Source organism: Rhinatrema bivittatum, chromosome 8, assembly GCF_901001135.1.
Source record: "Rhinatrema bivittatum chromosome 8, aRhiBiv1.1, whole genome shotgun sequence".
In the NCBI taxonomy this organism is placed as follows: Eukaryota; Metazoa; Chordata; class Amphibia; order Gymnophiona; family Rhinatrematidae; genus Rhinatrema; species Rhinatrema bivittatum.
The window spans coordinates 45,611,275-45,636,975 of record NC_042622.1 but is presented as its reverse complement, the minus strand read 5'-3'; the positions used below and the strand labels follow the sequence as shown (position 1 = coordinate 45,636,975).

General features: G+C 47.2%; 1 protein-coding gene across 1 annotated transcript in view; it reads right to left on the bottom strand.

Moving 5' to 3' along the window:
• The window catches only part of LOC115096995, a 103,706-nt gene that overhangs the window by 46,050 nt on the left and 31,955 nt on the right, over positions 1–25,701 (bottom strand). The window contains exons 7-10 of the mRNA XM_029612366.1: positions 24,082–24,145; positions 20,463–20,551; positions 17,946–18,092; positions 15,294–15,335 (exon numbers count right to left, since the gene is read on the bottom strand). Coding sequence (XP_029468226.1) covers positions 15,294–15,335; positions 17,946–18,092; positions 20,463–20,551; positions 24,082–24,145 — 342 coding nt within the window. The remainder of the gene's footprint in view (positions 1–15,293; positions 15,336–17,945; positions 18,093–20,462; positions 20,552–24,081; positions 24,146–25,701) is intronic.

Here is a 25,701-nt window from a genome sequence, read left to right as displayed (position 1 = left end):
CATCCTTTTCTGTATTTGACATTTGATGGCAAAATCGAGTCGAGGTTAACTAATTTTTTGTTAAACTGGGTCAAGCAAGCTCAGACATAATTTGCGCAACAGTGTGTCCATATCATTTCTTGCCTGGAATATTTGAATACCATCAAATTTGGAGAGGCCGGTGGGCCATGGACATACGAGGGCCTTGAGCCCCACCGCCCCGGACTCCCTCCGGTGGCTGAAGAACCTTTGCGTTTTGGTATTGAGACTCGTTGCCACGAGATCGAACTGCAGGGTTCCCCATCGTTCGCAGAGAAGCTCCCAGGCCCTCTGAGAGAGAGTTCCCACTCCCCCGGATTCAACTGCTGCCGGCTGAGGTAATTTGCCTGGACGTTGTCGACTCCTGCCACATGGGAGGCGGGGATTCCTTCGAGATGAAGCTCTGCCCACTCAAACAGCAGGTGAGCCTCCTGTGCTACTGTGGGACTCTTGGTTCCCCCCTGGCAGTTGATGTAAGCCACCGTGGTCGAATTGTCCGAGAAAACTCGCACCATCCAATCGCGGACCAAAAGTAGAAATTGCTCCAGAGCTCGGCGCACCGCTCTCGTCTCCAGGTGATTGATGGACCATGTCTGTTCCAACGTCAACCAAAGGCTCTGAGCAGACCTGCCCAGACAAACTGCCCCCCGGCCCCGAAGACTTGTATCAGTGGTGATCACCACTCAATCCGGGACCTCTAGAGGCATCCCCTTCTCCAGATTGTTCTGCTTCATCCGCCAGGCCAGACTGGCCCTGGTCGACTTCGTCAGAGCCTGGGGCAGGAAATATTGCTGCGACAGAGGATTCCAATGGGACAACAAGGCTCTCTGCAGAGACCTCAAATGGGTAAGAAGTTGTGTCTGTCGCTGCTTGAAGCCCTCACTTCACCCTCTCTACCTCTGTGGCGACTCCCTCCGGGTCTGATGGACGGTTGCTGCCATGGCGTCTCCATGCTGTCTCCCTCCGGCGTCCCCGGACCGGCTCGACGCTGCGGATCTGCCATGTTCCTGATGACGTAGGGCGCGCGCTCCGATTGATGTACCAGCAAGGGCACGTACCTCGGGAGCATCCCCCCGAGATGATGTCATCCGCTTCCAATATAAAATGTCTCAGTATTCGCTAACGTATCTAGTTAGCAAGTACTTCTTGACAAGGACTCGGATTCGTTACAGCTACTCTGCCTCCTCGTACTTACCAGGGGTACCCGCTCCGCGGGGGCCTCGCTCTCTTTTCTCTATTTCAGATTGCAGATAGGAACCAGTACTCGCTCCTCGAGGGCCCATGTTCCTGAATGAAGATTCTCTACTGCCTGGAAGCTATTACAGATACAGACATTCATGAGTTACCATCGCTCTCTCAGAGCTTTCCATGGAACCAGGTACTTGCTCCTCCAGGGCCTAACCCTTTCCAGCTACTGAGCCTCCTCTAGACCTTATGTGAGTTGTCATCTAGTTCTGGCTATGTATACAGCATACCCGGTCTACTCACTATCTATAGTTTCTCTACAGTTCAGCAACCCTGGGATCGTGGTTCCAGAACCTGAGGGACTTTAGCCCTGCCGGGCATATCAGCTCACTACTGCCATCTCTGGTGGTTCTACTAACCTGTCTAATAAAAGAATGATCTGTGTCTGTCTCCATACCCAAGCCTAGCCGGTGGTCCCTCTCAGGATACCTTCCTGGGGGCACTGTCATCTGCCATCGGCCCAAGGATCAACCATTCTACATTCCTCTACAGCTGAGTGCCCTCTCTAAGCACTCTGCTGGTAACAGATTGTTATCTACTCCTTCTACAGGAGCTGAGCATATCAGATTGCTAACTCCTCCTTCCTCAGGAGCAGTTCCATACAGACTGCTAACTCCACCCATGGAGCACAACAGTTTGCTAACTCCTCCTTCACAGGAGACGCATTCACAACAGATTGCTACCTCCTCCCCCAACAGTTGTAGATCTGTTGCTGGATACTCCTCCCCCAACAGGAGTATCCAGCAACAGATCTACAACACAAATACCCAGGGCACTAGTTCCAATGTGGATACCATCGATCCCAGGACCTGTAAGTAATCCCAGACCTTCGGCACCTGTAGATGAAGCAGACGCGCTATCTGCCCCTGAATTTTATTCACCCTGTCATCTGTAAGAAACACTCTGCTCCACTGGGAGTCGAAACGGGCTCCCAAGTATTTGAGGGAACAGGAGGGGACCAGATGGCTCTTCTGCACATTGATAACCCAGCCTAGAGATTCCAGGAGCGACCGAACTCGGTCCATGGACCGCACACATTCCTCTAGTGACTTTGCCTGTATCAGCCAATCGTCCAAGTACGGGTGCACCAGCAATCCTTCCTGTCGCAGCGCCGCCGCCACTACCACCATCACCTTTGAATAGGTCCGCGGGGCAGTGGCCAGCCCGAAAGGCAGCGCTTGAAAACTGATAGTGCTGTCCCAGAACCATGAATCTGAGAAACCTCTGGTGCTCCTGACGGATGGGGATATGCAGATAAGCCTCGGTGAGATCCAGAGATGCCAAAAACTCTCCTCCCCGTACCACCGCAATTACGGTGCGCAACTTCTCCATTCCAAAACGTGGTACCTTCAAACTCTGTTTGACTTTCCTCAGGTCTAGGATAGGTCGGAACGTGCCTTCCTTCTTGGGCACCATGAAATAGATGGAATGTCTGCCTGGTCCCTGTTTGGACACTGGCACAGATACAACCACCTCCAGACTTATCAACCGCTGAAGCATTTCCTGAACAGCTGCCCACTTGCTTCAGGAAAGACAATGCAACTCCAGAAAGACCGACTGCAGTGGGCGAGAAAATTCTAAGGCATAGCCGTTTCTCACCACGCTCAACACCCAGCGGTCGGAAGTGATCTTGGTCCACTCCCCGTAGAACCGGGCCAGCCTGCCCCCGATTACCAGAGACAAGAAGTAGACCTGCCGGATCTCATTGGGAGGACTTATTTCCACCCGCACCCTGGATGGATCCGCCTCTAGATGACCTTCCAGCCCCTCGAAAGGACTGTTGCCTATGCGAGGAGTGTCTTGGGGCTGAGGCCCTCAAGGGCCTCATCTGATGAAAACGTCTGGACTCCCGAAAGCGAGGCCGAGAAGAGAGGTTTCCGGCCAGACTTTCGATCCTCTGGCAGCCTAATGCCCTTTGTCTCTCCCAGTGACTTCACCAGACGATCAAGGTCCTCACCAAACAGCAGTTTCCCCTGAAAGGGCAGATTACAGAGCTGCGATTTTGATGACAGATCCACTGACCAGTTGCGTAGCCACAAGTGTCGACTGGACGCCACCACCAACACCATAGCGTGGGCCGTGGTTCTCATCAGGTCATACAAGGCATCCGCACCATAGGCAAGAGTCCCATAGGCCGACTGCTCCTACAGCTTCTGGATCCAACACAAACAGGCCCGCTACATCAGACTTGCACATACTGCCGCCCGCAGGCCGAGCCCCAGGACCTCAAAAGCTTGCTTGAGATGTACTTCCAACTTCCGATCCTGACCATCCTTCAGAGCAGAAGCTCCAGCCATTGGAATAGTGGTCTTCTTAGTGACTGCCAAAACTGCCACATCCACCTTCGGGACCTTGAGAACATCCAGATGGTCCTGCAGAAGCAGATAAAGCTTGGACATTGCTCTGCCAACTCACAGACCCGAGTCGGGGGAATCCCACTCTCGGTTGATCAATTTCTGGACTTTCTTCGAAATTGGGAACGTGCTGGGGGGTCTCCGTAGGCCATCCAGAACCGAATTAACCCCTTCAGCATCTGAATCCCCCAGGGTGAGCTTAATCCCCAGCTCCTCCAACACCTGAGGTATAAGCGGGCGAAGCTTCTCTCTCTTGAAAAGCCGGGTTACCCGCGGATCATCACCTTCAGCCTCCGGACCCTCCAAGGTCCCCTGTTCAGTTTTAGAGTCCTCTGGGTCCAGAGGGGGACCGCTAATCGGGTCCCCATCCTGATCGCCTCTGAGGAACATAAGAAATTGCCATGCTGGGTCAGACCAAGGGTCCATCAAGCCCAGCATCCTGTTTCCAACAGAGGCCAAACCAGGCCACAAGAACCTGGCAATTACCCAAACACCAAGAAGATCCCATGCTACTGATGCAATTAATAGCAGTGGCTATTCCCTAAGTAAAATTGATTAATAGCCATTAATGGACTTCTCCTCCAAGAACTTATCCAAACCTTTTTTGAACCCAGCTACACTAACTGCACTAACCACATCCTCTGGCAACAAATTCCAGAGCTTTATTGTGCGTTGAGTGAAAAAGAATTTTCTCCAATTAGTCTTAAATGTGCTACTTGCTAACTTCATGGAATGCCCCCTAGTCCTTCTATTATTTGAAAGAGTAAATAACCGAGTCACATCTACTCGTTCAAGATCTCTCAGGATCTTAAAGACCTCTATCATATCCCCCCTCAGCCGTCTCTTCTCCAAGCTGAAAAGCCCTAACCTCTTCAGCCTTTCCTCATAGGGGAGCTGTTCCATCCCCTTTATCATTTTGGTTGCCCTTCTCTGTACCTTCTCCATTGCAACTATATCTTTTTTGAGATACGGCGACCAGACTTGTACACAGTATTGAAGGTGTGGTCTCACCATGGAGCGATATAGAGGCATTATGACATTTTCCGTTTTATTAACCATTCCCTTCCTAATAATTCCTAACATTCTATTTGCTTTTTTTGACTGCTGCAGCACACTGAGCCGACGATTTCAATGTATTATCCACTATGATGCCTAGATCTCTTTCTAGGGTGGTAGCTCCTAATATGGAACCTAACCGTGTAACTATAGCAAGGTTTATTTTTCCCTAAATGCAACACCTTGCACTTGTCCACATTAAATATCATCTGCCATTTGGATGCCCAATCTTCCAGTCTTGCAAGGTCCTCCTGTAATGTATCACAGTCTGCTTGTGATTTAACTACTCTGAATAATTTTGTATCATCTGCAAATTTGATAACGTCACTTGTCGTATTCCTTTCCAGATCATTTATATTTATATATTGAAAAGCACCAGTCCAAGTACAGATCCCTGAGGCACTCCACTGTTTACCCTTTTCCACTGAGAAAATTGACCATTTAGTCCTACTCTCTGTTTCCTGTCTTTTAACCAGTTTGTAATCCATGAAAGGACATCACCTCCTATCCCATGACTTTAGTTTTCGTAGAAGCCTCTCATGAGAGACTTTGTCAAACGCCTTCTGAAAATCCAAATACACTACATCTACCAGTTCACCTTTATCCACATGTTTATTAACCCCTTCAAAAAAATGAAGCAGGTTTGTTAGGCAAGACTTTCCTTGGGTAAATCTGTGTTGACTGTGTTCCATTAAATCATGTCTTTCTATATGCTCTACAATTTTGATCTTGAGGATAGTTTCCACTATTTTTTCCCAGCACTGAAGTTAGGCTCACTGGTCTGTAGTTACCCGGATCGCCCCTGGAGCCTTTTTAAATATTAGGGTTACATTGGCCACCCTCCAGTCTTCAGGTACAATGGATGATTTTAATGATAGGTTACAAATTTTAACTAATAGGTCAGAAATTTCATTTTTTAGTTCCTTTCGTACCCTAGGATGCATACCATCCGGTCCAGGTGACTTGCTACTCTTTAGTTTGTCAATCTGGCCTACTACATCTTCCAGGTTGACAGTGATTTCGTTCAGTTCGTCTGACTCATCACCCCTGAAAACCATCTCCGGAACTGCTTAGACTCGTCGGAATCTTCAGAGTCCGATTCCAATCTCGCTAGCCGTCCCTCGGGAGGCAGAGTTTGCGGGCCCGTGGAACCTTTAGGGGGGACCTTCCCCCGCTTTGCCGAACCCATCGGGCCATCTGTGACACCGCACTTACCTGCCTGCCTAGCCAGGAAGGCCTCGTGCAGTAAAAGTACGAATTGGGGTGAACCCCCCCCCCCCCCCCCGGGGCCCCCGAAGGGCACTTGGGGCTGCTAGGGCCCGAGACATCCGTACCTTTTTCCCTAGGTTGAACAATGGGAGACAGGAGCGGCAGGGCCCCCCCAGATCCCCAGGGAAAAGCCCCCCTATCCGACTTCGCTTCTGCAGCCATAGCCACTCCCTCCTCTGATCCCAGTGCCACCGCCATGGTCCATGAATGCCTCCGTGGCTTTGCTTGCCTTTCAGAGCCCCCCCTCTCCCCCTCCAGCACACTCCGTGCAGAGGAGGAGGTCATTCAGGCTGACCGACAGGCTACCTCAGGCCCTGCAGGTCTCTTTGAGCTGCTTGTCTGTCATAACAAGCAGCAAGAAATAAAGCAAGGCAAAATAAAAATCCAAACAGGCAATCCTATGCTTGCTGCGCTTTCCCGCGGCCCGGATCACAATGGGGAGGTGCGCACCACGCAGTAGCTGTCAAACCCTGAAAAGGGCGCACTGCCCCAAGAATTTCCCGCCGGCACAGTGAACAGGCCGCTGCCGCGACTGAAAACCTCGCGGCTCGTTCGGGAGTACAGCCAGCCCCCACTGGAGTGAATCTGCCCCGACCGAAACCACCCTCCTCCGAATGATCCCCCGATCTGCCCACTTACTGCCCGGCCTGCACCTGACAATCTCGCCGAGGATTTCAGCCTGCTAGGCCGCACAGCCTGCCACATGCTTCTGCTGTTGCAAAAGCAGAGAGCTGCCGGTGACTTTTTCTTTTTACAACAAAACTTTAAACTTAAAGGCCCAGATACACAGGAAAGCACAAAATAAAAGTAAGGGTACTTCCCTGTCCTGGGCAGGTGGAGGGGCTTCGGGCCCAGCAAGGGAACCAGACCACTGGCTGTCAGGTGTCCCGGAGTCGCGGACTGAAGCTGGCCAGGGGCTTCCAACCCCCCGTTCGCCCAGCTCAACCCGAGGGATGACCCTTCTGCAGGAGCCTGTCACCTCGGGGAGTAATTTTCCTTCATATATACAGTCAGTCAGGACTGCAAGGTTAGCACCTCTACCATCTGCTGGAGGTAGAGAAATACTGAGAAACAGCAGGTGGCACTCTCGTATATGTGGCAGTGCCCAAAGTTTTGTTCTCTACCTCCATCTGCTGGTAGGAATGAATAACACCTGCTTGTCTGGATTGATCTGGGTATGTTCAGGAACATGCTGTGCAGGTTACCCCCATGTATCTGTCAATGTTGCTTGACGTGCTTTGCTTATGGACTTTGCTGTAAAAGTAGTCCTGTATTTTTTTCCTTGACGTCTGTAAAAATGTCATGGATCGTGTTGGTTGTATGTGAATCCAAATTACTCTTTCCTTCCAACCCCCATCCCCCTCCTTTGAAGCAGAGAGCGATGTTGAAGTTGTATCAAGGCTTATTGATTAAGGGTACTAATCCCATGCCTTCTGTTAAGAGTAGTAACTGTTGCTCTGCGCAGGTTACCTCCATGCTTATCAGTTCCCCAGACCGTAAATGTCGGAGCCTTCATTGGTTGCTGTCTGAATCCAATTCCCCTTTCCCCTGCTGTTGAAGCAGAGAGCAATGTTGGCAGTTGCATCAACAGTATGAAGGCTTATTGGTTAAGGGTGGTAACTGCAGCACCAGCAAGTTACCCTCATGCATGCTTTTTGTTTCCTTTAGGACCTGGTCGTAGAATCAGTCCTGTGCTTTTTCCCTTATGTCTGTGTGACAGTATCCCAGATCTTGGAAGTCGGGGCCCCCTTTGTCGTCTGAATCCAATTCTTCTTTTTCCCCTGCTGCCTAAGCGGGAAGCAATGTTGCAGTTTGATTCCTCCATGCCTATTGTCATTCCCTTTACTGTTCCTCCTCTGCCTCTCTTGTATTTCTGGTTATGCTCCTATTTTCATCAGTCTTATGTCCCCCTTTTTGGTAATTACTTTTATGTTCCCGACTTCTTCCTGGCAGCAGGGGCTTCACTTGGGAGCTTATGGGCCAGTTCTGTGCCCATGCTTCTGTGTTCTTCCCACGCAATGGGTAAATGAAAGGAAAATTAGTTTCTTACCTGATAATTTTCGTTCCTGTAGTACCACGAATCTGTCCAGACTCCTGGGTTTTGCCTCCCCCCCCCCCCCCCAGCAGATGGAGACAGAGCAGTTACCATAACAACGCTCAGCATATAAATAGAATGGTGCCATCTACAGTCAGGCAGTATTACTCAATGTCAAAGCAGAATGGAACTCTCAAAACCATCATAACTATATATAATAAAAGAAAACAAACTGGTCCACTGAACCCTCCTGGGACCTGAACCTTGAAAAAACCACTTTAGGACAAAATATTAAAAATCTCTGTCAATCTGAAATAACGAAATAGATAAGAACCGAGCGGACTCTCCCATTCTTCCATGCCTCTGATGGATCCGTGGCACTACAGGAACGAAAATTATCAGGTAAGAAACTAATTTTCCTTTCCCTGTACGTACCCAGATCAGTCAAGGCTCCTGGGATGTACCAGAGCTTCCTTACCTGGGATGGGATCCAGAGAGGCCCGCTCAAAGCACTCCCTCTCCAAATCCTCCCGAAACTGGAGCCTACACATCTAATCTGTAATGTCTCGCAAAAATATGCAGAGATTTCCACGTAGCCGCCCTGCAAATTTCCTGTGGTGATACCATCGGACATTCTGCTCAAGACGTTGCTTGTGAACGAGTAGAGTGGGCACGCAGATCTGTAGGAAGGGATCTATCATGAAGGAGATAGGCTGACCTAATAGCCTCCTTTAGCCAACGAGCTATAGTAGCTTTGGACGCCTGCTGTCCTCGTTTAGGACCATTCCACAGCACAAAAAGATGGTCAGTCACATGAAACTCATTGGTAACCTCAAGGTAACGCAGCAAACTCTGCGAACGTCAAGCTTCCGCAAGTCACTATCCAAAGGATCTGAACGGTTTAAGTCCGTGAAGGCCGGCAGCTCCACCGATTGGTTGACATGAAAAGAGGAAACCACTTTCGGCAAGAAAGACGGAACTGTCCTTAAAGAACTGCCTGAGTCCGAAATTTGCAACAAAGTGTTCCCTACGGGAAAGCACTTGGAGTTTCGACACCCTATGAGCCGAAGTAATGACCACCAGAAAATCACCTTTAAGGTAAGATCTTTTAGAGTCAATCTCTTCAAAGGCTCAAAAGGCGCCGAGCAAAGGACAGTGAGGACTAAATTCAAACTCCACGATTGATAAGGATGCCGAAGCGAAGGACACAAACGTTTTGCTCCCTTAAGAAATCGAACTATATCCGGATGTGCTGCTAACGCTCCACCCTGGAGCAAACAACCAAGTGCCGCTACCTGCACTCTGAGAGAACTACATGACAACCCTTTAGAAAGACCGGATTGTAAAAAACATAGAATATCCAACACCGAGGCCCGGGTAGGCGCAACCTCAAGGTCCAAAAACTTTCCATACTCTAACATATCTGAGATTAGTAGAAGTCTTACGCGATTGGAGAAGCATAGCTACCACAGCCAGAGAATAGCCTTTGCGAGTTAACCTGTGCCTTTCAAAAGCCATGCCGCTAGACAGAAGTGATCGATGTCCTCCAAAGAAACAGGCCCTTGATGCAGCAGGTCTGGCAGAACTGGAAACCACAGAGGACCGGCCACCACGAGATTGAGAAGGTCTGCAAACCAGGGACATCTCGGCCATTCTGGAGCTATCAGATTGACCTCCATTGGATGGATCTCTACCCGCCGGAGCACTTTGCTGATCAATGGCCAAGGTGGGAAGACATACATCAGAACCTCGGTGGGCCAAGGCAACACTAGGGCATCTACCCTAGAACCTCGGCGCTTTGGCATTCTGAAAAGTTGCCATCAGGTCCATGCTGGATGTGCCCCATGCATCACATATGAATTGAAAGGCGGTCTCTGCCAGCTCCCATTCTCCGGGATCTATACGGTGACGATTGTGAAAGTCTGCCTGCACATTGTCCACGCTGGCGATGTGAGACGCTGCTATGCATACCAAATTTATCTCTGCCCAGCTAATCAATTGGCGAGCTTCTATTGCCACTGGTTGACGATTGATGTACGCCACCGTGGTCGCATTGTCTGAGAGAATTCTGACCGACTTTCCCTGGAGGAGAGGATGGAACGCTTGCAATGCTAACCATTCTGCCCTGTTTTCCAGTCGATTGATCGACCAGAGCTATTCGACGGAGGACCAAAGTCCCTGCACTGATTTTTCTTGGCATACCGCACCCCAACCTGAGAGACTGGCATCTGTGGTGACTACTGTCCAGTGGGGCATCTCCAGGGGAACTCCTCGGGTTAAATTGTCCATCACTAACCACCAATCGAGACTGGCTCGAGCTGTCTCCGTAAGCGGTAAAGGTAGATGAAAAAGGTCAGAGACTGGGCTCCATCGGGAAAGTAATGCGGACTGTAAAGGTCTCATATGAGCAAAGGCCCAAGGTACCAGTTCTAATATTGAAGTCATCGACCCGAGAACCTTTAAATAATCTCTGACTCTGGGTGGGTGCTTGAGCATTAAACCTCGAACTTGGACGCAGCTTGGAGATACGTTCCATGGTAAGAAAAACTCTGCCTTGCTGAGTGTCGAAAACAGTACCCAAAAATATTCCGACTGAGTGGGCTCCAGTCGGCTCTTGACAAGATTGACCACCCAGCCTAGGGATTGGAGGAGCTGAAGTACTTTCTCAATTGCCTCCTAGGCAAGTGCTTTTGACTTTGCATGAATCAGCCAATCGTCCAAGTAAGGATACACCACTAGCCCCTGCCTGTGGAGATGGGCTGCCACCACCACCATCACCTTGGTGAATGTCTTGGGTGCTGTAGCCAGACCAAAGGGTAGAGCCCGAAAATGAAAATGCTGATGCAGAATTGAAAACCAAAGAAACCACTGGTGGTCTGATCGAATGCCTATGAGAAGATACACATCCGTGAGGTCTAAGGATGCTAGAAACTCTCCCTTGCGAACCAAGGCAATGACAGACTGAAGCGTCTCCATGTGAAACCAGGGAACCCGGAAACATCTGTTTACACTCTTAAGATCCAGAATGGGCCGAAAAGATCCCTCTTTTTTTGGCACTATGAAGTAAATGGACTAATGGCCCTTCCATCTTGCCTCTGGAGGCACTGAGACGATGGATCCTAGTTGCGGAAGTCTTGTAACGTGTCCTGCATCGCTCTTCTTTTGGTTTCTGAGAAATTAAAAATTGGTCCCGAGGACGCCGTGCAAAATCTAAAGCGTAGCCGTCTCTTATCACGGTAAGGACCCACTGGTCCGTTGTTACTTTGGTCCATTCCTCGTAAAGCAGGAACAGTCTGTCTCCCTATCTCCGGCACCGAGGAAAGGACTTGCGCCCCTTCATTGTGATGCTTTTGCACTGGAAGCAGACTGTGAGTTACCAGGTCTGCCAAATCGAAGGCCCAGAAAGGACTGGGACCAAGTCTGTTGCCTGTTAGGAGCTTGCCAAAAAGAGGCCGCAGGAGGTCTAGATGGGCGAAATCTTCGATTCCCTCTGAATCTGGCCCAAGAGGCAAAGGAACCTCTGGATTTCTGTCTATCCTCTGGTAACCGATGAATCTTATTCTCACCCAGAGATTGGATCATATCTTCTAGATCCTTACCGAAAGTAGTTTGCCTTTGAAGGGCAAGTACCAGTTTCTCAACCAGAGGAGCCTACGAGCTGAGACAGCTGAAAACATGGATCTGGCCGATGTGCGCAAAAGATCAGGCAGTGCCTCCGCACTGTATGCCACTGAAGCTTCCAGATGACCTGCCTGGACCACCTCTTCATCCGATAAGTCAGCATTAGCTTGCAATTGCTGAACCCAGCAGAGACCTGCTCTTAAGGCGAAATTGCTGCAAATAGCCGCACACTCCCAAAGCAGAAACCTCAAAAAAATCCTTTTAAGTTGCATTTCCAATTTCCTGTCTTACAGGTCCTTGAGTGCTGTAGCTCCAGTGACCGGAATTGTGGTCTTCTTGGTAACAGCAGACACTGCCGAATCTACCTTGGGTACTCGAAGCAGCTCTAAAGCATCCTCTGGCAGAGGAGATAGCTTGTCCATGGCCTTACTCACTTTCAAACCCAGATCTGGGGTTTCCCATTCTCGGAAAAGCAAATCTGTAGCCGAGAAATTAAAAGGAAAAGAAGAAGAAGCAGGGCCTCTCAGACCCAGCAACTCAGGATCCATAGCACCCAATTTAGATTCCTCTGGGGGACATTCATTGCCCAGTTCAGCTAAAATAGCAAGACTAAGAGGACCCAAATCCTCTTTTCTAAAAAGACGCACCACCTTTGGGTCATCCCCCTCTGCAGCATGCGTCCCACGCATTGCGCTACGGTGCTGTAAATCAGAGTTTACATCAAGCCCCTGCCGGGATTTGGGCTGGAGGTCTGGGTCATCTGGATCAGTGTCCTGACTAGAAGTATCTGGAGTAATCTGGGAAACCCCTGACCGACGCATAAGTTTAGGCTGAGTAGGCTCTGCACTTCCCTTAGGGGTAGACAATTTCTTAGCAGAGGACTTAGAACTCTGAGAAACATCCTTTTTGCCAGATTACAGCTTCCCTAACTTCCTCTCCTTATAAGCTTTATGGAGCAACAACACAAATTGTGAGGAAAAAGAGGAAGAGGAGTCAGAGGCCCCCTTGGGGCTATCCTCCATGGCAGGGGAAATAGGATGCGAAGGTTCCCTGTCCATTGGAACACCTTGCTGGGGAGAAAAAGAAGGATATAACATTCCTTCCCCTAGCCCTGCACTAGTCACAACCCTGAAAGATTGAAAAAGAGCCCCCATTCCCGCACTGAAAGGGAACTGATCAGCCTTAGAGTGAATTGCAGCAGAGGTCCTCACAGGGACTCGGGCAGACTTTGCTTTTGCTAGTTTTGCAGAATTAACATTTTTTCCAGCTCCCGACGACCCTTCCCTGCCCGGGAAAAAATCTGAGCAAAGATCCTCCCTAGAGAGATGCGTGCGGAAAACCGACGAACGCGGCATCGAGTTATGAGAGAAAAATTAAACAAAATACACAAATTTTGACAAAAATCATGAAGAAATAGCCAAAAACAAAAAGCAAATGCCGCGCTGAGACAGGAAGAGAGCGAGAGAGAGAGAGTCGACACAGGAGAAAACGAAATAACCTTTTTTTTTTTTTTTTTTTTTAAATTAAAAAACTTGCCCGGCAGTGGTCCAATATGCTGATTCCTTCTGGTGGAGTGAGCAGGGCTCCCCGGTATCGCACCCAGCTGCTGAGAAGATAAGTAGGGCCCTCGACCCTGTGAAGCAGCTGCCTCAGACCAGCATAGGATGGCTCTCTCAGAACCTAACGACCACATGGAGGCTAATGACCACTGCACTGCCACAAGCTGCTTTCTTATGCTCTTTTTTTATTTTTTTTAAACAAGCCAGAAAAACAAGAGCTAAAAAAAACCCTAAACTAATTAAACACAAGAATAACCAAATAAGCACACAGCCCAGACTGTAGGTTTGGCACCTCCCCCATCTGCTGGAGACAGAAGAATACTGCCTGACTGTAGGTGGCACCATTCTATTTATATGCTGAGCGTTATTATGGTAACTGGCTGCTGTGTCTCCATCTGCTAAAGGGGGGGGGACAAAACCCAGGAGTCTGGACTGATCCGGGTACGTACAGGGAATAGCTTTTCAAGGCTCTTAAGGGATTTTTTTCCTGTAGCGCCTCTTCCCATAGTCAAGTAACAACAAAAAAAACCAAAAAACACCACATGGTTGCTGTTGATCAAAAATAAAATCCTTTACTGGGGACTTGATTGCAGGAAACAAAACATTCACATTATGCACACTAAGGTTTACTGCAGATTCGGTACAGAAAAAATAAAACCCATTAGAAAAAAAAAGTGTTGGTAGCCTGGCTGCACCATCTCTGGCAGCAGGGCACCCTGGCACAGGGCACCCTCCCTGGGCACTCCCCTGCTACTGCTCTATGGGTGCAGCTCTCTCTCTCTCTCTCTCTCTGTACTCCAACACTAGACTGGAACTCCGTCAGACACTTCCGTAAACTCTGCAGCTGATGCTTCCCTTTAGGCAGCCGCTCTATAGAAGTCCTCCAAGTTTTTTGGCAGCCTCGTGATCTGGATTAACTTCTTTATCAACTGAAAACTCACACCTACTGTAACAATTGTATTCCTTTTTTTTTTTTTAAACCAGCCATTTGCCAACGCTTTTTTTTTTTTTAAGCCCTGGTCTAAACACTGAGGGGCGGATTTTTAAAGGGCCGCGCGCGTAAATCCTATCGGATTTACGCGCGCAGGGCCCTCGCACGCCGGCGGCCTATTTTGCATAGGCCGCCGGCGCGCGTAAAGCCCCGGGACGCGCGGAAGTCCCGGGGCTTTCGAAACGGGGAGGGAGGGGGCGTGTCCGGGGGTGTCCCCGAAACGACGCGGCGTTTCGGGGGCGTGCCGCCGGCCCGGGGGCATGGTCGAGGCCTCCGGACCACGCCCCCGGGACCGGAGCGGGGCTGCCGGTCAGCAGGCGTAACTTTGCCGACAAAGGTAAGGGGGGGGTTTAGTTAGGGCCGGGGGGGTGGGTTAGGTAGGGGAAGGGAGGGCAAAGAAAAGTTCCCTCCGAGGCCGCTCCGAAATCGGAGCGGCCTCGGAGGGAACAGGCAGGCCGCGCTGGGCTCGGCGCGCGCAGGTTGCACAAATGTGCACCCCCTTGCGCGCGACGACCCCGGATTTTATAAGATATGCGCCTATCTTATAAAATCTGGTGTACTTTTGTTCGCGCCGGTGGCGCGAACAAAAGTACAGGCGCACGTAGGTTTTGAAAATCCGCCCCTTAGAATAAAGCGAAACCAAAGAACTTTAGAAAGATCTATATGACTCTACCGAATGACGGAATATAAAACTCATCAAATAAATAAATAAATAGACCTCAGTCCTTGCAGGAAATGGCAATACAAAACCAAGAGGCTGATTCGGTAACATGCAGTAACCCACACTACCATTCACATGGGTTACAGTCCCATTTACTTTCTTTGGAGTCAATTCACTTTAAAAAAAAAAAAAAAAAGTGCAGTAACTCGCGTTACCTGGCACAGGTTACCTCATTTTAGTGAATCAGCCTCCAAGTCAACTAGCGCGAGTTTGAAAGTTGTCAGAGACAGTGCCTTATGAAGACTTTTAACCAAAGAAAGACATTGAGGACCTTATTCAGAAAGGATTATGGCCATTCTGTGGCAATGGAAAATATCATTAATGAATTTAAGGCCCTAAGTCAGTATCTATTCGAAAGATTTTTACACTTATAGACATTTTTGGGGTTAATTGTTTATAGTAACAAGATAAAAAACTCACTAACCTTTCCAAACAGAGTGACCAGCTGCTCTTTTGTACATTTAATCTGGGGAAGAAAAATTCGCCTGAGGTTAGATTATATTCTTTTAAATTCTGAATTATGACAAATTTAGGGGCCATAAAAAGTTAGTAATGCAACTGCTGATACATGTGGCCAGGTTCATTAATGAATTATTTTGGAAGAAGAAACCTATTGATTAATACCTGGAAAAGTCAAGTTAACAACATAGCCATAATTGAAAAACTTACTTATTTCTGGAAAAAAATGAACAGCTACTATAACATAAGGAATCTTTACTGGTCATATGAATGAGCCCAGATGTCTGACATTTGAGATGGTTAGAGAAGTGCTCTGGATTGACACTTTGGAGTTGCCCTGATTAGAAAATTATCATGTGTACCCTGGCTTGGTACATATGTTTATGGTCAAGATACGTAATCTGTTGTACACCTGACCTTGTTTGCTAAATAAAAAGTTTTAAAAATGTAGAGACCTATTTACTAAAATGCAGTCAAAACGTTTTGTTAACATGAATTAATGGACAATTTTAATGCGGGTGTTGTCCGGAGTTTTGATGCTCGATTTATTAACAGATACAATGCCTTTTAATAAGTCTAAGCGTTAACAATGGGTTGTACCATAGTAATGCCAGACCCAATGCTGGCTCCAACCCCACTTCCAAACGGGCGCACTGTTACCCCGCGATTGGACGTGCGTTTTGGACGTGCTAGCTTTACCCCTTATTCAGTAAGCTGCACATTTTACTTTCAGAAATTAGCGCCTACCCAAAGGTAGGCACTAATTTCTCCGGGCACTGGGAAAGTGCACAGAAAAGCAGTAAAAACTGCTTTTCTGTGCACCGTCAGACTTAATATCATGGCGATATTAAGTCGGAGGTCCTGAAAGTTAAAAAAAAGTAAAAAAAAAATAGAAAAAAAAATTTTGAAATATGCCCGCGCCTCGAAAACCGGACACTCAATTTTGCCGGCGTCTGGTTTCCGAACCTGTGGCTGTCAGCGGGCTCGAGAACAGACGCCGGCAAAACTGAGCGTCGGCTGTCAAACCCGCTGACAGCCACCGCTCCTGTCAAAAAAGAGGCGCTAGGGACGCGCTAGTGTCCCTAGCGCCTCTTTTTACCGCCGGCCCTAATTAAAATAAATTAAAATACTGAATCGCGCACACAGGAGAGTGCCCTGTGCGCGCACTGGGAGAGCCTGCGTTTTTACTGTATCGACCCGAAAGAAAGGATCCCTCAGTCAGCTTTTCTGCAGAATATTTAGAGAGAATATTATTCCACTACATTTTTACCCATGGAGTTTAATGGGAACCTTTTTGACCAAAACAGATGAAACACTGTTTGCCAAAATTTGCAATTTTTGCTGTATTTTGTTTTTATTTACAGAAAATATATTGAGTCCTTTTTGGAGGAGGGTGGCATGTAATGTAGTTAAGTTAATTCACCAAAAACAAATGGCATCAGCCTCAGAGAAGCCACTGTCATTCTGAAACCCAGCAGAGGAGGAGCCCCTGGGGATCATCCCTGCCCCATTTTGACTTCTTGTGACCCATGGATGGGATAGGATGGGTCTGCGGAGGATGGGGGAAGGGGGAAGTTTGGTGGTGAGGGAGAGTATATCTGGCCCCTTTGTCTCTTTGTATTTTTCTTCTTCACTTTGGCTTATTTCATTTCAAGTAAATGAAATTAACCGAAAAAATAAAGTCAAGTGAAAAGAAAGGTAAATAAGTATAAAAATTAAACTTTTTTCACACATCCCTAGGTACTGTCGCACCCCTACATTTACAATAATTAATTAGTTGTTACATTCTCTGATTCAGAGGCAATCCTGCTTTCCCAGCAGACATCGCTCATATAGGGATGTAAGGAGAACAATTTTCATTTTGTTCAATTGTTTGTTTTCTTTCAGGTCTTTTTTTTTTTTTTCAGAATCTGTTTCATTCCATGTTTATTTCACTTTGATTTGTTTGCTGAATCAAAATAAACACTACAGTATAAAAAAAACAAACCAAAAACCCTAAAATCAAAGAAATGCCTCTGCTTCCCTCCGTCTGTCCCCCCATGTCTTCCCCATTCTGCAGGTTCTCTGAGGATAGAAGCAGAAGGAGCGATCCCCAGTCATTCTTGCCCTTCTGACTCCAGTTAGAAAAAAAAACCCCAAAAGCACCTGGCTCAAGGGTCTGCTGGTGCCACAGGTTGGTTTTTTTTTTTTTTTACAGCTTTATTGCTTTATGGCCGCAAAACAACTTGGCACCGGCTCGCCCTGAGACTACTGCCATTGTTGAAATTGGAAGTGGTAAAACAGGAGTGACTGGAGCTCGCTCACGCTCCTTTCTGTCTAGGAAAACCCCCCACAGATCGGTGAAGCAGGAGCCGGGGTGCGCTATTTGCCGAACTGAAAAGTCTGAATAATTTTCAGATGTCTTGCAATGAGTCCATTTTCGGTTCATTCTATTTGGCTGATTTTGGAATGAACCAAAAATGGACTCATTTGCATTTTACCCACATTCCTAGCGTTTAATGTACTGGGAAAAAGTGAATGAGCCAGTGTTGCTCAGTTTCCTTTTCACGGCACATAAAGCACCTCTGTGTTGAAGATATGTTTCCAGACACAATAACGTAAAGTTACTAATACTCACCGTAGTAATCGCTATTGAACTTAATTGTAAGGCAACATTAATGACCGACTGAGACACAGCCGTAGTGTTCAAGGGTTGCAAAGTAACGTTTGGAAGTCCGCCATTAGGCACTGAAACTGGGGTTCCATTGGCATTTTTAAACTCACACTGCAAAGATACAACATTTATTGAAACCTCAGTCGTTACAAATGCGAGCATCTAGCAACATAAACCTTCATTCAAAACTACCCAGCAACTTGTCCCTTCTTTTTTTATCCCCCTCCCAAGACACCTAACTCAGTCATTGCAGAGACAGTCCTCAGCCGGTTGCCTTGTTTTAGGGCTCTTTTCAGAACGCTGCCACCACGGGGGCCTAAATCCAGCCACCATGTGTTGCCCTTGCACGACCCGCTGGGGCTGTAACTGCTACCTTCACGGCATTGCTATCCCCAGCGGCCTGGAGGCTAGGAAACCAGATCCCAAGGCAGTGTGTGGCGCTTCCACCGAGCCACCAGATAGGTCACAATCCTAACGCATGAGCGGTTTTTTATTCTTTTTTTTTTATTTTGGGGTTTTCCAACCTATGGCTATTCCTTTCTTTGCTATTTTCACCTGTCGGCCCGTGAAGCTTTCTTACATACCGGGATGCCCAAACCCAGTCATTGAGGGCTGCAACCCCAGTTGCAGGGGGGTTCAGGATTTCCACAGTGAATTTGCATGAGATCAATTTACATGCACAGCCTCCACTGTATGCAAATAGATCTCATGCATATTCTTTGTAGTTATCCTGCAAACCCGATTGTTTTGCATTCCTTGAGGACTGAGTTTTGTCACCCTAGACATAAATAATCTTGTTTTTCATCTGAAAAGTGAGACGCTGCATAAAAAGGCAGCACACGTATATTCATGCAATAGGCTGACTTGAAAAACAAGATTAGCTGAACGCGCCAGCTTGGCTTCCTTGCAAATAGCATAGGTTTCTGAACACTGGTGTAGTGATCCGATAAAATCCTGCCCAAGTTCCAGGCGAGGACTTCAGGGAGACCTTTCTGCCAGGTTGTCCACAGTGATCCAGCTTGTATTTTCTGGGAAGACCGAAAGGTTAGGAAACAGATCTGTTTTTGCAACTAAGCAAGAAAAGTTCTGTGATTTGAATCCAAGGATTCTGCTCTTTGTGTTTGAAATCTGCTTAATGCTCCTTCAAAATAGGGCTACAAACCACTGGGAACCTTTGCTTGGGCTCTAGGTTGTTTTGGTTTTTGTGTTTTTTTTAACTCTTTTCCCCAAAGCATTCTAAGATTTCCAATCCTTTTTTTTTTTTAATTGTGAAAATCTGAATAAACAACAATGTAAAATGCCTTAGAATAGTGTCAATAACCTAGGTCTGAACAAAATATCCTAAAGTTATGTTGTAAATCAGGGCACAAACTCCTCCAAAAGTCAACCATAAAGCCTAGGAAATGATCATCTAACACAAAATGTCATTTTCAGATGAATCATATTAAGGCAATAGAAAGAGTCAGTGACCTGGTTTCCTGTGGCAGATTTCTCAAGATTTTGTGGCATCTGCAAATTCTACGGCAGATTTTATTAAAATTCTGTGGCAGATTTGCATATAATGTTCATTATTTTTGCTTTATTTTTAGAAAGTCATTTTCTGCCACTACTTTTGTGTTGAGATAAATTATTGTCTCTTAATAGGTAAAAGAGGACTATAGTGTTTAGTGATGGGAAGGGAGAAGGAGGATAGAGAATAGAGAGAGGGGTGGGGATAAGAAAAGAGGAAGAACAGGAGAGAGGCTGACAGAGGAGAGAAATTAAAAATGGATTTCAGAGATGAGAAACAGATGAATAGGAGGTGGAAGTGAAGGGGGGATGAGAAAAAATAAGGATCACAAGATGGAGGGTGGATGCTCTCTCTCACACATGCTATACAAGTCCCTCCACGCACATCCTCCAATCCCAACTCACTCTTCACCCTTTTCTCCTCGACCCTCTCTCTCTCTCTCCTGTCGATTCCCTCACTCACACACATGTAGACTACACATCCTGTCTGACCACCTCATTCATGGATACCCTCACCTCTTCCAATCCCCTTATTTATTCCTATACTCCCCCTGATCCTATCGTTCAGGGACATCTCCCCCTGCCACACACACACACACACACACACCCTCACTCATACACGCCTCATCTCCTGGGATTTCCTCACTCATGCACTCCTTTTGATACCCTTTTTTTTTTTTTACACCCCCTCCCCCGATTCCCTCAATCACACTCAGAATAAAATCCCTCCGTAGCAGATCCTCTCTCCCCACCCACGCCAGTTCTGATCACAAATACCCTCTCCCTTTCCTTCTTCGAAGTCAGGCTGATACCTGTGCATTAATCTAAAAAAATAGCTGCAGCGCTGCCTCCGGTCGCCTCCTTGCCTCCTGTAGCGTGGGACCTGAATATCACACTGATGTACTTTGCAGCAGGCGACACTCAGGCTGGATTGCAGGGGAAAAGGAAGGGGGCCCAGGATATAGCTCTTACCTGATAAAATGTGTGGATTGCTCCACTCTTTATGTTTATATTCAGTATGGAATATTGCTGGGAACCACTTCCTTCAAGCAGGTGCAGCTCTGTGGAGAAACAGAAAACAGGCCTCTCACCAAGTTCAACTGGCAAGCCAAGCAAGGCCACAACTATCTTTTTTTTTTTTTTTTCCATTAGAACAAAATGTTTTCTAGCGCAATTGAATTTTTCAAGAGCTGGCAAGGCAAGGGGGGAGCATTTGGTGAGAGGGAGGTCATCATCACACTGTGACACCTCCTCTCCACTGCCTCAGGGGTCCTTTCAGGAAAAGGAAATGAAAATCACCTTTACACGCATACAGACTCTCTCTCACACACGTGCAACACACACTCATACCCCCCCCCCCCAATACATAAGACTTTTGACTTTTGTCTGAACATTAAGAGGCCAACTTTCAAACCTGTCCATGGTACAAAATTTGCTGAAGCGAGTGGATACACTGAGATTTATGCAAGTATTTTATAATCTGTGGTAGGTGCCACAAAATTTATAAATTTCATAATTTCTTCCCTGAAAGTAAGCATGTATTATGTAGTGAATGAGTATATTTCCAATGCCAGGAAACCTTTAATTTCTCTGCCTAGTTTCTAAATGTACTTGCAGATATTTTACACACATGAAAAAATCTCTAACATGTCCGCCTAATAGCACTGATTTAATCTTGAGGGCTGGTATTTTACCAAGTATGGGTGCCCACTGCTCCGAAAAATACTTGTGCATGCACTTTCCTGTTCATCCAGTCTTTCTCCAGTTTACCTCAACCCTCTAGCATTTCACCTTGAACCCCCAATTCACCTGGAGCTCCCTCCCAAAAACTACAGACAAAAGACAAGGCCAGTTTCTATTGCGCGAGTCCGTTAACAGGTGTAAAGATCTTCGGAAAAGGCTGGTAACGTGTGCCCGTATAGCTCTGACAAGACAGCAGCTACCCTGCAGTATTTCTGAACCCGGCCCCGGGATGCTCCACGCCGCACGCGTGCGCCCACTCTTGGGGTTTATAAAAACAGCACGTGTGCGCGTACATACTACTTCTGTAAGGATTGTGCTAGTTTTACATGGGAAATCCCTTTGGAAAGTTCACTCCTTAGGGAGACGTGGACATTAACCCTGCAAAGAAAAATGTTAAAAACCTTCAATTTCCATTTAATCCACGTTTATAAAAGACATTCGATATTTAATGAAATGGGTGAATTTTTAACATTTTCAAACCTTTGTATTTCTTGATCTTTTATGCTCCTTCTTATTCTCTTCCTTTTGTTTCCTGAGGATTTCTCAATTTCTGTCATTTGTCTTAATCATTTTTCCATCTTTCTTTCGTTCATTTCCTCTCCCTTTCTTACCCTCCGCCTTCCTTCTTTTCTCATCCTGCTGACCTCATTCCTCTGCACCTTTAGTTTCTTATTTTCTTTTCCTTCCTTTTGTTTCTTTTTATGATATTTCATTGTTTTACCAGAGATGTTCATCCCACCTCCCATGCATCTTCCCCTCCTCCTCACAGGTTGCTCTCCTACATTTCCTTGCACTTATGCGCATCCCTCCCTCATTCAGCTTCTCTTTTCCATCCCTCCCCCACCCTTTCTTCATCACACCTCTGCTCGCCTCTGTTTCTCTTTTCTATCCCCCCCCCATTTTGCCTCTCCTCTCCCCTTTCCCTCCCCTTCTCTTCTTTCCCTCCCTGCTCTTCTCCTCCACCCCTGTATTTCGCTTCCCTCTTTGACCATCATCTTTCTGTTCCCCTCACTCCTTCCCCTCTCACACATCTAAGTCTCTTCCTCCACGCCCCCCTCCCCCTCTTTTTCTCTTCTCCCTTGCCTCACCTCTCTCCTACTGCCCCCTCCTGCCTCGCTGGAGCTCTTCGTTCCCCAGTCAGCACAGACCACTGCACCGCTGAACATGTGCAGGGACGCCAGCCCTACAGTCCATCTCCTCCCTCTGCTCACACAATTCTGTGCGCTGCAGGGAGGCTGAGCATGTATAGTGCTGCCAGTCCACATATTCCCCCCCCCCAAAGCATGTGGGTAGAGGGACCGCAGCAGCACTATATATGCTCAGCTTCCTTATAGCCGTTCACTGCTTCCCAGCTGGTGCTGGGCTTAGTGTTTGTTTCCCATGAAGAAAATTGAGAGAGACATTCTAGAAGCAGGAGACTTAAAGGGTTTGATTATATCTATTTATCTTTATAAATGTGCCAAAAAAGTATAACAAAGGATTAGTGACGTTAGAGACATGAACAAAGATATAATTTCTTGAAATTCACTTTTTTAAATATGTTAAGCTATAAAGGAATTTTTGTAGTGAATTTTGTACTCATCAAAAGTGCAGGATTGACAGCACTAGAAACAGAAATCTTCTGTTTATCCATGGAACAAATACAGTATGGGCGATGATTGTACAAGCTTCCTCGCATTGCCTTGCCAATATGCCTTTTTTCTGCTCTTGAGGAACTACCTCTGCTAAGGCTTGCCAAGAATGGTGAGCATTAGGCCAAAATGTGGGTCCACTGGGTCCTGGACTAAGACCATTGACACATTTTACATAAGTCTCCAAACAACTGTCAATAGTTAATGAAAACTGGCCACTATCAACTTGAGCCAGATATAAATCAGTGACCTAGACATGAACTGGTCCATATTCAGATAAACTGGGGAGCTGAAAAGTTATCCAGGTAACGTTATCTGGATACTTTCGCCACATATTCGGCAGGACAAGTCTCACAGGCTCACTAACTTTACAGAGAGGGTGGTGGATGCATGGATCGGCCTCCCAGTGGAGGTGGTGGAGACAAGGACAGTATCTGAATTTAAGAAAGAACGGGATAAATACAGGGGATCTCTAAGGGAGGGTTGGGAATTATAAAAGTCAATTCATTGGGTGGATGAGCAGACTAGATGGGCCATACTGGCTTTTTCTACTTCATGTTTCTATGAAAAGAAAACAAGTAGTCCTAAAGTTAGCTGGATAAACTAACCAGATAATGCTGAATTTAGGAGTTATTCAGTTAACTTAGGGCCCAATTACCTAAGGCATTTCTCCCATTCTGTGGGGTTGAGTCACACAGGTTTACACACAATTGGCTTGCGTTTTGGGCGCGTTAGACTAGCAACCGATGTAATAAGGGGATTAGTGCATCCAAAACGCACATCCAGGCAACTGTGTAGCTGAGTGATAGCGCCCATCACATGTAACTTCCATGTAGATGAGGTTATTAGCTATTACCCCCCGATGCAGGAAATTGCCGTGCTCCCATGTGAACCAAACCTTGGGATCCATTTGCACTTTGCAATCCCATGCAGTCCTTCCTTAAACGTTAGGGGATCAAGGTTTAAAGGGGAGGTGCTCTAGCCCACTTCAGAAAAGCTGCAGATGAAATGCGCATGGGAAATGAATTATCCTCTCCCCCTTTACAGGGCCTGGCAGGGCAGTATGGCAAAATCTGCACTCCTGTTGCCTAGGTCATATCTGCTCAATGAATACAAAGAAGAGTTTGGTTTCCAGTGCTGTTCAACCGGTAACTATCCAAGCACTGTACTGCTTAGGTAAATGAGAAATGGGAGACACTGCAGACAAAGAAACAAACCTGTTATAGGCTTGAGGATCTCGTTATTACATCGTTCAGTGAGAAGTGCAGAAACTTTTTGAACCTGTAGCATAAAAATGAAAAACAAGCTTTGTAAGAATCTAAATGGCTACCAAAGCTAGAGAAGGCTGTGCCAAAATATCTAACCCCCATGGGCTCCCATGGTCTTGTTGAAAAGTAGCCAGCTGCCACCAACCTGCTGGCACAGATCTGGCTGATTTCTGGGAAAATGGTACCTGATGAGTCCAACCTGGCTTATGGTATTGCTAAATTTCATAGATTTTGAATCAAGCTCTTAAGGGAAATGTTACTAAGACAGGGATAAGGGTTGTGTTTTCATTTGAAACAACATAGACTATGTTAATGTCATTGTCTGTATTGTTTCATATAATTTTGGAACAGAACAAGAAAAACACAAAATGTTTTTTTCTTATTGTTTTTAGTGTGTACTATTTTCCAGATAATGGGGCAGATTTTTAATCTTACGCGCACGGGGTACATTTGTGCGTGCTACCAGGCGCGCACAAATGTACACCCGATTTTATAAAATGCACGCGCTGTCATGCGCATGTTATAAAATCCGGAGTCAGCATGCGCAAGGGGGTGCACACTTGTGCACCCCCTTGCGCGCGCCGAGCCCTAGGGGAGCCCCGATGGCTTTCTCTGTTCCCTCCAAGGCTGCTCTGAAATTGGCGGCGAAATCGGAGCGGCCTTGGAAGGAACTTTTCTTTCACTCCCCCCAACCTTCCCCTCCCTTCCCCTATCTAACCCACCTCCCAACTCTACCTAAATCCTCCCCTACCTTATTTTGTTTTTTACGCCTGCCTCAGGCAGGCGTATCTTGCGCGTGCCGGCAGCCAGCCGACGCGCCATCCCCTGGCATGGCCGCTGTGTCAGAGGACTCGGGGCCGCCCCCGCACCGCCCCTTTTTCAAAGCCCCAGGACATACGCGCGTATCTACTAAAATCCAGCGTACTTTTGTTGGCGCCTGGAGCGCCAACAAAAGTACGCCTATTCGCGGTATTTGAAAATCTACCCCCAAGAGTGTGATAATAATGAGCAATATGCAGGGCAAGGAGAGAGCTAAGCCCCACTTTCGGGCCAATACAGTACAGTGCGCTCCGACGGAGCGCACTGTTAACCCTCCATTGGATGCGCATTTTTGGTGCGCTAGCGTTACCCCTTATTCAGTAAGGGGCTGAAAACGTGCATCCAACCCCCCCCCCCCCCCCCCCGAACGCTATTAGGTATTCCCGTGCGATTCAGAAAGTAAAATGTGCAGCCAAGCCACACATTTTACTTTCAGAAATTAGCGCCTACCCAAAGGTAGGCGCTAATTTCTTAGGGCACCGGGAAAGTGCACAGAAAAGCAGTAAAAACTGCTTTTCTGTGCACCCTCCAACTTAATATCATGGCGATATTAAGTCGGAGGTCCCGAAAGTTTAAAAAAGTAAAAAAATAAAAATAAAAATTTGAAGTCGGCCCACGGCTTGCGGGTCGAAAACCGGACACTCAATTTTGCCGGCATCCGGAAGTGTGGACTGTGCACGCGTTGGGAGAGCGGATGTTTGCCCGCTCTCCCGCGGACTTTACTGTATCGGCCCATTTGTGCACACAGCA